We start from the raw sequence: 18,807 nt of genomic DNA, 5'->3' as shown, positions 1-18,807 counted from the left end.
GCTTCATCATCTTGTATAAGATAAACTATTTTCTCTTGGTATTTTAAACCGGTTTTTATTCTGGTATACAATGTCCCAAACATTGTGTCTAACATCTGTCCCCAGAATCTATTATCTATCATAAACCAATTGTTCATGTTTTCCCAGACATTTGGTCCAACATCATCCTCTCGAGAACCAAATTTCACTAGAGATTGGTATAATCCATCCAAATCTTGGGTTCTTGCTTCACTCACCAACTTCTTGGTTTCATTCTTCTTGTACTTTTCCCAAGTTTCGACTTTTTTACACCTCGACCACTCTATAAAATAATCCATTTTTACTCTGACTTTGCTCTGGACACTTTCATCCACCACCATGATTCTTTACCCCTAGGTCCCAAACCTTTTTTTCATCCAATGCCTCTTTAGCCATTTTTATAATATCTTAGGCCATCTTATTCTACATATCATTTTCATTTCCTTGTGGTTGTCCAAACCCTCCCTACAAGATCTTGTGTTTGAAAGTTCATTATTTTCACCATTCAAATGACACCACTTAATTTATGGCACTACCATATGACTTCTTCTATTTTCTCTCCCCTTAATTATTACATCCATAACCAAATCTCTATGTTGGTTAGTCAAACTCTAAAGTAACTTTGCATTCTAAGCAAATCTTCCTACCTGACTTCCTGATAAGAAGTAAATCTATCTGACAACATGTCACTCCACTTTTATATGTGATAAGATATGCATCTCATTTCCTAAACATGTATTTTATATAGTAAGATCCAAAGCTTACGAAAACTCCAAGATTGATTTACCCTCCACATTCATATCCCTTAAGCCAAACCCCTCATACACGCTCCCAAAACCTCTTGTTATGCTACCTACATGTCCATTAAGACCCTCACATAGGAAAATCTTCTCTCCTTAGGGTATATCCTAGAGTAAGCCTTCTAAATTCTCCCAAAGTTTTACCTTAAGGAGTCTTGCTAACCCAACCTGAGACGTGTAAGCACTAATGACATTAAAGATGTCTTGTTCCATTACAAATTTCAATGCTATGATTCGATCTCCTACTCTTTTCACTTTGCCAATATCCTTCTTCCACTCCTTATCCACAATAAACCCCACCCATTTTCAATCTAACTTTTCTGGTGCTCCAAAGCTTAAACCCTGAGTTGCCTAATTCTTTTATGTTTACACCCTCCACTTAGTTCCTTGTAGGCACATAATTTAAAAATATTTGAGAATGATGAATATAAATTAGCATCATCCTAAAAGATGTACTTACGTGCACCATAATTGTAGTATGGATATGTTAAGACAATCAATACCCCACACAAAATCTATAATACATCTCTTTTGAAGTTAAAAAAAAAACTTCGCAATGCTCCATATCATGTTATAATTGTATATCGATGGAATATGTCATATCTTTGACCACACTTGCCAATCTTTGCAGTGTATTTGGTTGAGAAATCAGGGTCTCAATCTCGTATTGGGGGACTAAACAACTATCTTTTGGGCTTGTACCTATAATACCCCAAAATTTACCCTTCATTTTTCCTGGAAGCATACGCTTTACACCTCATGCATGCATTCATTTTTAGGTCATTTAGCATTTGCATTTCATCATGGCAATCGGAATCGGATCCAAGAAGCTTGAACATCATCCAGGACACTTTGTGGGCTCTATTTAGATGATCAGTCAACACAAGGGAAAGGCTTGAGTTACTTCCAACAGGGGTCTATTCGTCAGTCAAAACGTTAATCTTGAAGGAGCAAAGGTTTGTTCATGAGCAGTCATACTCGCTAGGCGAAGCCCACGTGTTTTGAAAAAAAACGAGAAAAAAAAACGAAAAACGAAAAAAGAAAAAAAAACGAGAAACGAAAAAAAAAACGAAAAACGAAAAAAAAACGGAAAACAAAAAACGAATAAATAAATAAATAAATAAAAGAAAAAATCTTAGACCTGGACCTCTCTCATTTGAGCCCACAGGTCCACAAAAATCAGTTTATAAATTCAGAGTTTCAGTGAAACAAAATTCTATTCCTATTACCCTGTCTGGGAAAAAGATAGTGAGAGAAGAACCCTGAGGAAAAAGAAAGTGAGAGAAGAGCTAACAGAGTTCAGAGCAATCTCCAAACCCTGAAGGGAACTCAACTGCACAGAATCACCTCTGCCTCACATAAACCCTAAAGATTGTTTTGTAAACCTCACGGGTGCAACTCAATTTCAATCAAGCTCTCCAATCAGGTTTGCCCTATATCCATCATCTTTATGCCTTTAATTTGAATGCTCTAAATGTATGAGGTATTATGGATGAATTTGATACCCTTTTGATGCATGTGTTTGACAAGAGGTTTAGGCCTCCTACCCTTGGTTGCTTTTTGTGAGCTTTTTGTGAATTGAAAGGGCATGATTCATGTGGTTACATTTTGATTTGGGGGCAACTCTTGGTTACCCTATCTTATTTCTCTAACCTGTTTGTTGAGTTTTGTTTTTGTAAAGGCACATGACTTTTGCAGGGATAACTTGCGTGGTTTCCCATTTTATTTGTGGGATAACCCTTGGAGGTTCATTCCGATTACCTGTACTGACCCACTTTCTTTGATGATGTTAGCTTGGAAGGATCTGAGGGTTTATCGTTCCTTTAATTGATGTTACCTCGGATCTTCATCCGTGTGGTACTTTTACATTTTTCCCGCATTTTACTGTTTTCCTAGCTGGAAGACCTCGATATGAGGCAATGTTTTTGTGTGTTTATTTTTTTACAGGTTCCTTCGTCCAGGACTCCTTTTGCATGAGCATCCCAAACCCTAACCCTTCCTTGATTTTTCTTCTCCTAAACACACGTTTACTCCTTATACTATAGGTGAGTAAGTCTCCAAAGGTCGAGCATCCGGTAGATTGCGTAGTAACATCGTTCGTCCAAAACCCAATCCATAACCCCGTAGTTAGCCGAACTACGGATTGCTCTGATTCTCATTCCAGATGAGATACGTAGGCATAAGACGCAATGTCTTAGCGAGCACACATCCCCCAACCCATAGGTCAGCCGAGCTACGAAGACTCTGATTCTCATATTCAGATGAGATACGTATGTAGTGGATGCGACATCCGCGCGAGTCATTTTCATTTAACCCCTTTTTTAATAAACAGCACAAGATAAACTCACACCCTTTAGACAAGAACTACAAAAGTGGATCCCGTAGAGTACTACGGATGCGTAGGGGTGCTAATACCTTCCCTTCGCATAACCGACTCCCAAACCCAAGATTTGGTTGCGAGACCTTGTCTTTTCCTTTCCTCTTTTCAGGTTTACTTCGAGCGTTTCCTTTCCCTCCTTTGGGATAAATAACGCACGGTGACGACTCTTCTGTCATTTTTCTTTCGCCGGTTGTTTTTTCGCACACTGTATTTTTCAGGTTGCGACAGTACCATCCAAAATAACTTTCTTAAAAAGGTCTAATAAATTTGTATTTAGGTGGGCGATTAAACCAATTGGTTTAAATTGTTGCATAATAAAAAAAACAACGACATAATGCATAATTTTAAGGACACAAATAGAAATAACACACAACATATATTTTTAATCAGAAAAAAAAACGTAAAGTTCCAAAATCAAACTTATACTTACATCAATCACATCCCATACCACACTCTCCCACATAATCACCCGCTCCTTTTCTAATATTTCCTCCAACCTCCCCTCCATCGTATCCTCCAATTTATAATCTAGCCTCTAATCAACCATCTCTTAAATCCCTTTATAGCACATTTCTTCACTCTTTGAAGATGATCCGAAAAGAGTCTTAGGTCGACACCCCGTCCAATACCATGGACATGTCCATAATGCTCCTTTGTTCCAGACACTTCTACCAATATGTCATGGTGTTGTTTTTGAACAAAGACGCCAACATCTTCTTTTTCAACCAGTGAATCCTACAACACAAATAAAATTTCATTACCAAAGTGAATTACCTACCATTAATATTCTTGAAAAAATATTTTACTTACAATCTTCTTAGAAAATACATGTATAACCACTAATGTGAACTTGCCTGCTGGTCTTTGTCGCGCTCTTTTCCATTTCTCATGGTGTGATGGTGGATATGGATTGCGATCAAGGCTCAGTGAAGCATCTCTAATCGGCCGTTCTCTCTCATTTTTTTCTTTAATCATTATTTCCTACAAATTTTCATATTCTCCACAAGACAATCTATATGGATCGATATTTTTAGACCTATTTTCCTTTCCTCTTTGACACATATCCTAGAATTCAAAAGAATTGTGAGACTCGACAAATGTATCCCAAGTCTTTAGATCAATAAAACTATACATCTTAGGTGGAGGATTTAAGTTACACTTTGAATTTGTAATATAATTTGTTGTGAGTTGTGTCTTAAAACTCCTCGAACACTCACCACCATATGAAATTCAGTTCCCCCCGGCTTACTATCATCTGAAACAATTAAAAACAATCCTACATTTACATTATAAAGTTTGTATTATTATTAAACAAAAAAAATGTTCATATATACTTGTAAAACAAATCATGAAAGTTAAAATAAATACCACAACATCGGTCCATATACTTGTTTTCACTTCAAGATCAACTTCGCTCCAATATTTTAACAAAACACTCATTTTGTTTCTACCCAATAATTTCATGTAACTCCTAAATTTCATAGCATTTTCACCATAACACCTACGGATTTTAAATTAAAATTGATCGACATCTTAACACTTGTGTTGCAGACTTTCATCAACTTGGCCATCAACGTGGCACCTCTAAATTTCTCGTTCTTTTATTCTTAATAGGATATCCCTCATTTGTAGGAGAGGTGATGGATAAATCGTCCATCTCTATTTAAACAAAAACAAAAACAACAACAATAGATACTTTACTTAACACACCATCAACAAAGGCACCTAATACGATTCATGGTACATTTTACTTAACACAACATCAACACTTCTTAAGATCACCTCATAAATACTTTAATTAACATAACATTAACAATGGAACCTAATCTGATTAATGATACATTTTACTTAACACAACATTGATATTTCCTAAGTGCATGTCATAAGAATAACATTATAAAAATTATACTTAACACAACATCAACAATGGAACCTAATGTGACTCATGTTACATATGGACTTTAGTCATCATCAACACTAAAAAGGAAAAACATGTGTCCTATTTTATCAACATAATCAAAATAGAAGAAATAACAAAAAATAACTTCACTCAACATAATGTATAAGCAATAAGCAATGCACAACAACAAGAACTAACATTTCTAAATTACGTGCATGGATAAAGTGACTTACATACCGAAAACATGATGAAAAAGATACGACAATGGTGAAGGAAACTTCGTTCAAGTTTGGTTGTTATTACTTTGTATCAAATCTTATTTGGTGCTTCAATGGCATTAATGGAGTTTCAAGAAAGGAAATGAAGTTTCAAACACGTATGCGTGTTTTGGTAGAGATGATGTTTCAAAAATAAAAGGTGGTGTTTCAAAAAATACTATGGTAGTTTTTTTATAAATACACTTACGATATTTTATTTATCGACCATTCAATTTCGTATGAGAATATAGATAATCATCCCTTTCCTTCACCATTCTCTCTTTCTCTTTCAACATTTTAACAAAAATTCCATAAACATAAGAACAAAATCCCCACAAATACAAAATAGTTCAGACATATTTAAAACCACCAAACTCATCTCTATAAACCAAAACACCACCTAACACATTCATAGACAATAATGTTTTCATAAAAATTCCACCTGTTAACAGAGATGTCAAAAACACCATCCTAGTAATTCCCATGAAATAAAACTGCCATGTTACCACGTTCCCCATAATCGTCACACAATAAACTTTACTTCCCTTATCAAAGACTTCTTCACTTTCTATCTTCATCTCAGAAAATCCACCATCGAACACCACTCCCACCGTCGCTAAAGCTATCACGACAATCTCCATTATGTGTCTTGGAAGAAATGATGTTTCAAAAAAGATTATGGTAGTTAAGTTTATAAATACATTTACAACATTTTGATGGTGAAAATAGATGAAAATCACATATGTATGTTTTTTTTATCGACCGTTTGATTTTGCATGAGAATGAAGATAAAAATGAGAGTTTAAAAGTAAATGAAAGCTAGAGTCTAGTTCTCAGAAATACATGCAAAAGATATTTTCTCTGGATTGGACTATCCAACCGAGAGAATAGATAAATTAAAAAAATCATATAAAATACAACAGTTGTTTATTAAGAAAATATATATGAAATACAAAGATGAGATTTCCTCGATTATTCATTCAACTGCTTATACATTCCATTACTTGGTTATTCATTTAGCAAGTTGCGCTTCCATTCCTCCTCATCCTGGTCCATGAATGAATCATCATTTTTGTTCACCATTCTCCCTTTATCTTCCAACATCTTAACATATATTCCATAAACATAAGAACAAAATCCCCACAAACACAAAACAGTTGAAACAGCTTTAAAACCACCAAACTCATCTCTATAAACCAAAACACCACCCAACACATTCATTGATAACAATGTTGTCATACAAATCCCACTTGTTAATGAAGATGTAAAAAACACCATCCCAGCAGTTCCCATGAAACAAAACTGCCACGTCACCACATTCGCCATAACCGTCACCCAATAAACTTCACTTCCCTTATCGAAGACTTCTTCACTTTCTCTCTTCATCTCAGAAAATCCACCATCAAACGCCATTCCCACAGTCGCTAAAACTGTTGCTGCAATCTCCATTATAAGTTGCATTTCCATCACCATTTCATAACTATAAACTTGTTTATAAACTTTTTCCATCACCGGTAAATAAAGTGCAAATAACAACCCTGCACATATGGTGCAAAAGAATCCAATAAAGTATTCTTTTTTTGTTAGCCCTTCTGGTTTTTCGCCACTGGAATTCAGTGCAAGAATGATTGAACTTATGGTTAAAAGGATAACACAATTGAGATTGGAAAAAGTGATTTTTTGTTTCACTATGATGGCTGAGAGAATGAGATTGAAAACAAGTTGTGAAGATAACAGAAGTGCTGAAGTTGAAACTGGAAGATAAGCAACACCCCATGAGATTAAAAGATTGTTCAACCCTAACATGATACCGACGAAAATCGATAAAGTTATCATTTTTGAAGTGAAATCTGTAAAGGGAGTTCTTTTGGTTGAATTGATAAGATAAGGGAAATAAATTGGGATGATTAAGAGAGGGAAACCAGCACATTGAACCCAAGTTGAAACCCATTTGCTTGAACCTTTGTGGATGAAATAGTATTTTGAGAGTAAACTTGATGAGATGGAACCAACAAAGAGCAAGAGGTAGTTGATTATCAAAAGGGGCATGTACCTTTTGTTTGTGAATGATTTTTCATCTACATGCAGGTGATTATTGTTGTTGTTGATTGGTGATAGTTGATTTTGATGTTGTTGTGTTTCTTCTTGATGATCAATGCATTCTATTTCAGTTTCACTGGAAAGGTTCATGGTGAGAGATTGATGATGATGATGATAATGATGATGGAGTGGTGGGGTTTGTGATCTTTTTTCCATGGATGAAAGTGAAAAATGAAAAGAGAGAGATATATATATAGAGAGAGAGAGATTTTTTATTAGAAAAAAATAATGTTGGATAAGCATAAACCTATGCAATGTAGTACTAAGATATGATTTTTATACTAAATTTTAAATTTTAATACTTTACTTTTAAAAAGTTTTTATCCTTTAAAGAATAAAACAAATAAAATGTTTAATAATTTTCGGATCAAGTTTCCTTTAAAAGAAAAAATTCCCATAGATTTATGCAATCAGGCGGTTTTGCTTGTCTGTTTTTAAAAAGGTAAGTTATAGTCAAATTAAATTTATAAACTATTCTAGAAAATTTATAAAAGTAAAAATATTTTTAATATAAAAAATAAGGTAATTTATTTAGATAAAATATTCTAATTAATTTTATAAAATATATACAAATAAATAAATTTAAATGAAGGGCTCGTTTGTTTCATGATTTCTATAGTGTTACATATTTTTGTTGAAAAAAATTATAATTTTTTTTTAAAAAACTTCAAATAAAAAATTGATTTAAATAATTATTTTTAAAATGTTATCTTGGTATTTTATACTTATGCTATAATATTTTTGAATATCAAAGTCCTAAAAAATTACTTAAATTTGAATATATTTTAAAAAGTTTTTCATAAAAATCAGTTTTGTGATAGTTATATTTTTTAACTTGTAATTTTGACAATGTTTTAGTCTTCAATAATTTTTATTTATATTATAAAACATCAATATATATATATATATATATATATATATATATATATATATATATAAATATATATATATATATATATATATATATATATAATCATTTTATGAATAATTATAATACTCGACTATTTTTATTTAATTTGTATTTTCAAAGTATATAATAATAATAATTATAATAAACTAGATATTTAAGATAAAGAAAGGTTAATGGGTAATAAAGTTATAAAAAATAATAAATCAATTTTAATAGATGGGTGTGCGGAAGGACGAGTACTAACATCCTCCGTCCCCACTCCCATAATGAAAAATCGGGTTTTCCTAGCACTCGTCCCCGTCCTTGATTAAACCGGCTTTTCCCCGTTAATTTATAGTTGGGACGATCGAATTCGAATTTTTTTGTCATGCCTATTGGTGTGGAGTTTGTGATCTTGCATAATATTCTAGAAAAAAGCACACTCATATAAGTAAAAAGTAGAAGTAAAAATAATTATGAACAATTTAAAAAAAATTAATGATTTTTATAATGTTACTATATTTTTATAAAAAATTTAAAGATTTTATTTTAAAATTTAAATAAAAATCCATTTAACTTATTATTCTTAAAAAATATTTTAGGTATTTCATATTTTTGATATATTTTTCTTAATATTAAAAGTTCAAAAATTACTTAAATTTAAAGTTATTTCAAATAAATTTTCATATAAATCATTTTTGAGACACATGTTTTTGAAAAAATTATGATTTCGACTATATTTTAATCTTCATTAATGTATTCAATTAACTAGCAATTTTTTTAATCAATAAAAAATTGTTTATTTTTTAAAAAACAAACTTAGCCTTATTTAATATATATATATATATATATATATATATATATATATATATATATATATATATATATATATATATATATATATATATATATATATATATATATATATTGACTAGCATTTCCTATATTTATTTATTTAATATTAAATGTCATTAAATAATATTCTTTGATAATTATTTAACTAACCAACCATTTTTCTTTTAATTAATATAAAATAAATTCTTTAATAAAAAATAAATCTAACCTTTTTTTAACCATATATATTTTAATCTTATCTCCCAAACTAGTTTTTACCATATTAATTTACTTAGAATTAGTTATCCCACAAATTATCTATTCTTGTAATTTTTTACATTTATTTATTTAATATGTTTCTCTTACTAAAATGCCACTTTTTAAATAATTTACTAGTAAGATATTTGTGCGTCCATACAATATAAAATATATTTAAATACACATGTAAATTTAAAATGTGTTACTTGATTTTAAAATGATTAATGATCATATAAACTCAATTGTATTAAATAATCATATAAAAAAAAGTAACCGTGAGATTGAAAAAGAAAAAGAAATACATTTAAAAATAAAGAGTTTTTCTCTCAAGTGAATACAATTGTTGATTAAAATAAAATAGATATGTCATCATAGTGACCCATGAGATGGAAAGTTAGTTGTGTGCACCACTATTATGTATTATCCAATTTGATAGGGTATAAAATGTATTTAAATACACATATAAATTTGATTGAGTAACTTAATTATAAAATAAACAGTTATTATATAAATTTAATTCTATTGAATAAGCATACAAAAAGAAAGAAAAAAAAGACTCAGTGAGATGGAGAAAGAAAAAAAAAGAAAATTTTGACATTTTCAAATAAGAACGGTCTCTCAAATAAAGATAATTATTGGTTAAAGATAAAAAATGTATTGTGTTGATAATGATTCATCAGTTGTCTGGTTTGATAAACTAATTTATTAATTTTATAATTATGAATTATTTTTTATAACTATAATTTTTTTTTTAATAATTATAAATAACTTTTTAATAATTATAAAATAACTGTGTTTTTATGTGTTATTCTTCATTACATTAAAAAGGGCTTCAATTATTTTATTTATACTTAAAAAAATAAAAAGTTAAAGAGAAAATGGATAGAGAATAAATTAAAATGAAAGTCAGAAAGTGTGGGAAAGAGAAATATGGGAGATATTTTAAATTTAAATTAAGGGAAAAGAAGGAAGAGTGAGAAAGTTGAATTAATGTTTGCGGACATTTTAGTCTTGTTTGGCTCTACAACTGAAAACCAAATCCAAATTGTCTTAGATATTCTGCATACTTTCTGCCAAGTTTTCGGGCAAAGAGTGAGCATGGAGAAATCTAACATTACGTTCTCTAGAAATACCACAGTGGAAACTAGACAACTTATTCTGCACAGTTCGGGTTTCAAAGAAAATGAGATTCTTGGGACTTATTTGGGGTTCCTCTAACTGGGAAAAGCCCGAGAGTCAAGGATTATGGTTACTTGATTGAAAAAGTTCAAAACAAGTTAACTAATTGGAAACAAAATCAATTATCCTTTGCGGGTAAAGTAACACGTGCTAAAGCAATTATTGAAACCCTTCTAACTTATATTATGATGACCAATACAGTCCCTAAAGCCAGGATCAAGGAAATCCAGAAATGCCAGAGGGACTTTATTTGGGGAGATAGTGAAGATAAGAGGCATATTAATACTGTAATATGGAGTGAAATTGTTATATCAAAAAAATCAAGGTGGCTTGGGGTTGAGGAAACTTGACATCATGGACCAAGCTTGTGTAGCTAAACTAGGTTGACAAATCAAGAACGGAAGACAAATCCTGTGGTGTAAACTGGTGAGAAGAAAATACATCACTCAAAGATAAAAAAACTGGAATCATCATGGCCAAACCAAATGATTCCAGCCTCTGGAAACAACTGGTGAACATGCATGTGGCCTAAGTTAGAGGAGATGACATTTTGGGAAGTGAGAAAAGGAAACACAATTAGAGTTTGGGAAGATGCTTTGGTGGAGCCAGGATTAAAGCCAAAAGAGAAACTCCTACAGCAAAATAATAGTGTATATTTAGCTACTAAAGGGGAAAACCTAGTTAATGACACAGGTGATTGGAATTGGAGACTGCTAAGAGATAAGATGGATCATGACACTCTTGCCAAAATACAAGTCATTACTCCTCCTATAAGAACTGAGATGGCAGATGATAAAAGCATTTGGGGGTGGTACTAACACTAGAAGTTTCACTATAGCAATAATGCACGATCCCCTAAACTCTTATGGAACTATAGACAACAGGAATGACAACAACAATTGGACAGGTATATGGAAGATGCAGGTTCTTGAGAGAATCTGATGTTTCATTTGGAATATTTTCCATAAAGGACTAATTACAAACGAATGCCTCTGGAAGCTTAAGATGAGAGACAAGCATTGTGATGAATGCATGGACCATGAGAAAACTATTTTGCATTCCTTAAGAGAATGCACAATTGCAAAAAAAGTTTGGTCTCAACTTGTTAGCAATTCCAACAAACAACGATTTTTTCAGGTTGATATGGATGAATGGCTAAATCTCAATATGTAGGAAAATCAAAATAACAGGTACAATGATTGGGAAGCTATCTGGGAAATGCTTGTCATTCCATTTTGTATTGGAAAAACAAGAGGAAACATGATCCAAATTTTATCATGCCTTACAACTTAGTGCAAGATATCAAGGATAACGTGTAACAATACTATAACAATAGGAGCTTGCAACTCAAGATGAATAAAAGGAAAACCGGTGTGGATCAGGTCAAATGGAGCTTGCAACAAACACTTATAGATCTAAAACCATAAAACATAACTAAAAAAAACACATAGATCACAAAAATACAAAACCAATGTATATTATTAGTACAAATAACTTTCGATGACTCTAGTAATAAGGATAACAAGTAGCAAGTCCAACAACAAGGAAATAAAAAATTCACACATAATTCAAAGCAAATGTCACATAAACTCGTCATATCCCAAAAATATTTGTACGAAGATTATTGCTCTAATACCATATTGTAACGCCCCAGATTTAAATCCAAGACATTACTAAAAAAACTATATTTTCTATAAAAAAAATTGCTTCAATTTATTTTTAATATGGAATTATAGTTACAAGTTTGGAAAGGTATGTAATTTAAAGTAAAATAAATGAGTTTGACAAAAACCTAATTTTCTCCCTGCGATCTAGTAAAACATGACACCATTTTCATTTTACATATTCAAATTCATTGATACATAAAATGTTGGTTGTAAGGGGTAAATCTTACATCATCCATATCAAATCCAACAAAATATACACTACGATATTATAAAACAAATCATACAAAACATAATAGCTTAAGAGAAATCAAATTCACCAAAAATGATTATTTTACAAATATCTTTATGTATGAATATGCATGCTCTTAGAACTACATGATCCGGAAAGAATCAGTCTGTCACTAAGGCACCACACATAATTCATCCCATATCAATGGAGAAATAACCCGCACTAAGGCACCACATAGAAATGCATATGACATGCCATGATGATTCAAATGCAAGCATGCCATTAAGGCAACCCGCCACATAGACAATCCTAAACCCACGATCACGTGAAGCATCACACCGTTTTAACCTCACATCTTCAAATTCATTAATACCTAAAATGTTGGTTGTAAGGGATCAATCTTCCATGATCCATGTCAAATCAAACAAAACATATAGTACGATATTATAAAACAGATAATACAAAACAAAATAGATTAATAAAACTCAAATTCACAAAAATCATTACTTTACAAATATCATTACATATGAATATGCATGCTCTTAGAATTATATGATTCATAAATATTCAACCCACTACTAAGGAACCATACAATCCCATATAAATGGGGAAATAACTCCCTACTAAGGTAACACATAGAAATGCATATGGCATGTCATGATGATGCAAATGCAAGCACGACACTAAGGCAACCCACCACATAGGCAATCCTAAATCCGCGATCACATGAAGAAACACACCATTTCACTTCACATCTTCAAATTTATTGATACCTAAAATGTTGGTTGTAAGGGGTCAATATTACATAATCCATATCAAATCAAACAAAATATTTAGTATGATATTATAAAACAAATCATACAAAATATTATAGCTTAAGAGAAATCAAATTCACAAAAAATATTATTTTACAAATATCTTTACGTATGAATATGCATGCTATTAGAACTACATGATCCTGATATAGTCAGCCTACCATTAAGGAACCACACATAATTCATCCTATATCAATAGGGAAAATAATCCTCCATTAATGCACAACACAGAAATGCATATGATACGTCATGGTGATGTAAATGCAAGCACGCCACTAAGTCAACCTACCACATAGGTAATCTTAAACCCGCGATCATATGAAACATCACCCCATTATCATTTGACATCTTCAAATTCATTGATACCTAAAATGTTGATTGTAATGGGTTAATCTTTCATCATCATATCAAATCAAACAAAACATACAGTACGGTATTATAAAACAAATCATACAAAACCATAATAGCTTAAGAGAAATCAAATTCACAAAAATCATTATTTTACAAATATCTTTACGTATGAATATGCATACTTATAGAACTACATATGATATAGATATACTCAACCTGCCATTAAGGCACCACACAAAATTCATCCCATGTCAATGGAAAAAATCATATGTCGCTAAAGCACCACACAGAAATGCATATGATATGCCATGATGATGCAAATGCAATCACGCCACACAGGCAATCCTCCACATAGGCAACCTGCCAACATGAAAAATATGCATATTCCATGAAATACATACAACCCACACAAGCTCTACTTAAAGCACATAATTTTAAAATCTATTTCATATAATCATCATCTTTAAACGTAATCGATTTTAATATTTTTAATAGACGTTTAACTAACACAATTCATATGGTTCACATTGCGACTACACATAATAATAACAAATCACAAATAACACAAAGTTTCATTTACATCACATCAACATAATTCATCTGATTAACATTGTGACCACACATAATAATAAAAAATCACAAACACAATATTTCATCTGCATCACATTAGCACACTCAAAAATATAATATATAAAATCAGTATTCCTATTTTTAAATTATCGAATAACTATATTTCAATTATCTTTTCTCTTTAGAAAATTATGCATTATATCATTTTATCCTAATACCTAACTATTAATTTCATTATAATCAATATGTGAAAGTGCTCTTACCTTGGACGTTTTTCTTCCCAACGACATTTAAATATCATCCCGAGAAAGATCATATCTTTATCATGCTTCCACATATTGATCGAGTCCACATGCACAATTTTTGCTCTTTTGACTCCTCATCCTCCAATTGTTTCATTTTTGATCATTTATGAATAAATATTTAAAAATACGATATTAAAATACACTAAAAATACCAATTTTGAAATTAGGTAAAAAAAATTACCCCAAAAAAGAATTCAAATTTGATTAAAACATCACTTACATTCACCGTGGTTGTTTTGGGGGTTGGTTTCATGCAAATTAGAATTACAGTAATGAAGATACGAACAAATAACGATGTTGATAAATTGAAAAAACAATATTTTTAACGATATAAATAATAGATGAAAAATAAAATAAGGGTACGGATTTAACTAATTAATTGGTAGAAAAAATATACCAGAGGCTTATTTGATTCCAGAATAACAATTTTCCTCTCCTCTTGTCTCTACATTTGCGGTTGAAGAATACACAAGAGTTGATGAATTTCGATTTAGCCTAAAAAAAGTCAATGTAGCACACGTTTCTCAAAAATAGCTTTATTACTTTTTTTTTAATTGTTAGTTACTCTCTCCGTTGCTTTTTAATTGTCTCTTTTATTATTTTTCCGAAGATACGAACAAATAACGATGTTGATAAATTGACAAAACAATATTTTTAACGATATAAATAATAGATGAAAAATAAAATAAGGGTACGGATTTAACTAATTCATTGGTAGAAAAAATATACCAGAGGCTTATTTGATTCCAGAATAACAATTTTCCTCTCCTCCTGTCTCTACATTTGCGGTTGAAGAATACACAAGAGTTGATGAATTTGGATTTAGCCTAAAAAAAATCAATGTAGCACACGTTTCTCAAAAATAGCTTTATTACTTTTTTTTAATTGTTAGTTACTCTCTCCGTTGCTTTTTAATTGTCTCTTTTATTATTTTTCCGAAGATACGAACAAATAACGATGTTGATAAATTGACAAAATAATATTTTTAATGATATAAATAATAGATGAAAAATAAAATAAGGGTACGGATTTAACTAATTCATTGGTAGAAAAAATATACCAGAGGCTTATTTGATTCCAGAATAACAATTTTCCTCTCCTCCTGTCTCTACATTTGCGGTTGAAGAATACACAAGAGTTGATGAATTCCGATTTAGCATCAAAAAAGTCAATGTAGCACACGTTTCTCGAAAATAGCTTTATTACTTTTTTTTAATTGTTAGTTACTATCTCCGTTGCTTTTTAATTGTCTCTTTTTAATTTTTTCCGAATACCAATAAAATTAATAATTTTTACTACTTTTAAAGTAATGATTATCTTTTTATCTATAATACCCTTGGTTATTTGTTAACTCATTTGACTTTTTCTCTCTCTTCAATAAATAATTATAGATAATTTTGACAAATTAACAATTAATGTTACCTTGAACTTTGAAAGCGACAAATAAAAATAAACAATTTTTTACTAAAAAACGTCAGTTAAAAAGAAACGGAGGGAGTCCTTAATTGACTCATGTATTTTTGCCCATTTATTTAGTAAACTCTAACCTTTTTATTTCTAACACATTCTAACTAAATTACATATAATGTACTTATCTTTTTTTTACACAATGTACTTATCTATTTTATTCTCTTATAATAAAAATATTATTTATTAAAATATTTAAAAATACTATCATATTCACAAATTTAATAAAATAATTAAAATATTAAATATAATATTGACACTTATTAAAAATATATGTAAAATTACCATAACACAACAAATACATAAATAGTTCAGATTAATCTCAATCTTACTAATTTATCAAGATGATCATAAAATAAATATTTAAAATATGATGATATATATAAATAATTAAAATATTACTTGATACATAAAACAAATTATTGATTAAATAATAAAATTTACTAAAGTGATAAATATATTTTAGTAAAATATAAGAGTGTTACACAAGCTATAGGTATATAAAAATGTAACAACTTATTTACATTTAAATTTTATATTAAATAATTATTTAGATAATTTACTTTTCGTGCATTGCACGAATACGACTAGTGGTTAATAATAATAAATTAATAATTTTATCTTTTACATTTTGTCATTTATGAATCCGAAATATGTTTGTGACAACACAAATCTTGCTCACGATCATAATCTCATGTCATATAGCTATAAGATATCAATTTTTTGACATTATTTAAATTTTAATATTTCTTTTTTAAAATTATTATTATTTGTATGAAAAATTTATTTTTCCTTAAAAGAAAAGACGAAACAAATGTTTATTATTTGAATTTAAATTTATATAGTAATATCCTGATATATTCGTAATAATCTAACTCCACTTAGTCTCAACATGGCCCGACCAATTTGTCTTAGACCACGTTGGATCCATGGAGAGTGCTTAAATTGATATAGACGTGGTGAATCCGACCTCAAATCCTGTTGACTATCTCCAACAAAAAAAATGCTACATGGGTGAGACCATCAAACTTGAAGTTTAGCTTAACTTTGAGACAAAGACTTAACTCAACCGTGAGCCATGTGACAAGTTGTTAATATTTGTTACACGGCTGACTCCCTGATAAAAGAACATAACATTAATTGTCATGATGATGTAACAATCGTAACACGTGTAATAGACATAATTGTAAGTACCGTGAAACTGTGTCACACAATCAAGTTTCAGAATACGAGAAACAAGATAATTAAGAGCAGTAACTAGGTAACAAAAGTCTGTGTGACAAAAGTAATCCAAAACAACTATAAATAGACAAATAAATTCTATAGAGATAAGATAGATTGAGGCATTATAATTTTTACAAGTACAGTTGATCCATCGTGGGTCTGGTAAAAAATAACATAGGCTATATTAATTTCATTAAAGAGTCTTTATTTTAATCAACGTGGGAATGAGACGCACATCCATCTCTATAGACAATGGTGTCATAGGAAGGATCAAGAAACCGAGGACAAGCTGCTTTTTCAAAACGAAATCCTCTAAACTAGCTTCATAAACATCCAGCAACATCAATAGAAGTAGGATACGCCAACCAAATCTAGAATGCACATGTCCCAGATAACTCCGCATTCCTGGTAACATATGATATTGGATTGATCGCAGTATAAATTTAAATCAGAAACATAATGAATGAGAGATGAATAAATTAGAGAAATCAACTCTTCAACTGACCTAAATTTGGATTACACGAGATGTGTAAATTGAAGTTATTTAATTGAATAAGAAATCTATTATTACATTTTTTTAGATTTAATCAAATATAAGAATGTTTAGGATCTTGATCTAACACATGCTTAATTTTTTTATACACGAAATTACTATAAATGCGGTAAAACCTAACATCATGCAATTTTTAAGAAAACATTAAAAACCTTCTAAACAATATATATATATATATATATATATATATATATATATATATATATATATATATATATATATATATATATATATATATATATAGAGAGAGAGAGAGAGAGAGAGAGAGAGAGAGAGAGATTTATGCCTACTCCAGATTTATAATGGTTAAACACGTTCGTCCTCACTTTGTGCTAGCTACACTCTCCAATGGTTTTCTATTGAAAATTTGTACTCCTCAACTATAACTAAGAAATAAAATTTAGTGCCTTATAATACAATGACAAGATTCAAGATAATGCTAAAAATTAAACAAACTTTGATTTGAATCTTCTCTTTGAATGTATACAACATCTAAAACTGATCTCTACAAGATCATTACTCGATCCTGACTTCCACCTTCCAAATTAAAGAATTCTTCTCCAAGCGTTTGTTTTCTACTATCTTCTCCTAAGCATTATTGGTTTCTTGTATGAGCCATGATTTGTTTGAAGGTAATAGATGAAATTGCATGTTGCATGTCTTTGTCTCATTGTTTAAAAGTTTTGATTGCTTGTATTTTAAATTTTTGGTTTTGTTTATTTAGCTATTGAGTCTCCTCTCTAATTACGCATTTCTGGGTTGATTGTAAAATCAGCTTTTAGCATGCATAAATCAAAGTGTTTAGTTATAGTTTAAGAAATATCCTTCAAGTCAATATATTGAGTTTTTGTATCAAGAACTATATTTGAGAATTGTTCAAGTCATGATTATATTAGAATCTCAAACATCAATTGAAAATTTGAAAAAAATGAGATTCTAATAGTGTAATTTGAATCACGTGATTCTCTTGACTCGAATTAGACTTACTGGTAGTTGAGGGGTCATTTTCTA

General features: G+C 30.3%; 1 protein-coding gene across 1 annotated transcript; it reads right to left on the bottom strand.

Moving 5' to 3' along the window:
- Positions 1–6,182: 6,182 nt before the first annotated feature.
- LOC127115787 (probable purine permease 4) lies at positions 6,183–7,684 on the bottom strand. The gene has a single exon (XM_051047241.1). The coding sequence runs from the start codon at positions 7,609–7,611 to the stop codon at positions 6,364–6,366; it is 1,248 nt and encodes a 415-aa protein (XP_050903198.1). The 5' UTR covers positions 7,612–7,684; the 3' UTR covers positions 6,183–6,363.
- Between the last annotated feature and the right edge of the window lie 11,123 nt (positions 7,685–18,807).

The sequence above is a fragment of the Lathyrus oleraceus genome, chromosome 1, assembly GCF_024323335.1.
Source record: "Lathyrus oleraceus cultivar Zhongwan6 chromosome 1, CAAS_Psat_ZW6_1.0, whole genome shotgun sequence".
In the NCBI taxonomy this organism is placed as follows: Eukaryota; Viridiplantae; Streptophyta; class Magnoliopsida; order Fabales; family Fabaceae; genus Lathyrus; species Lathyrus oleraceus.
The sequence above is the reverse complement of the archived record's forward strand: the minus strand, read 5'-3'. Positions and strand labels throughout refer to the sequence as shown.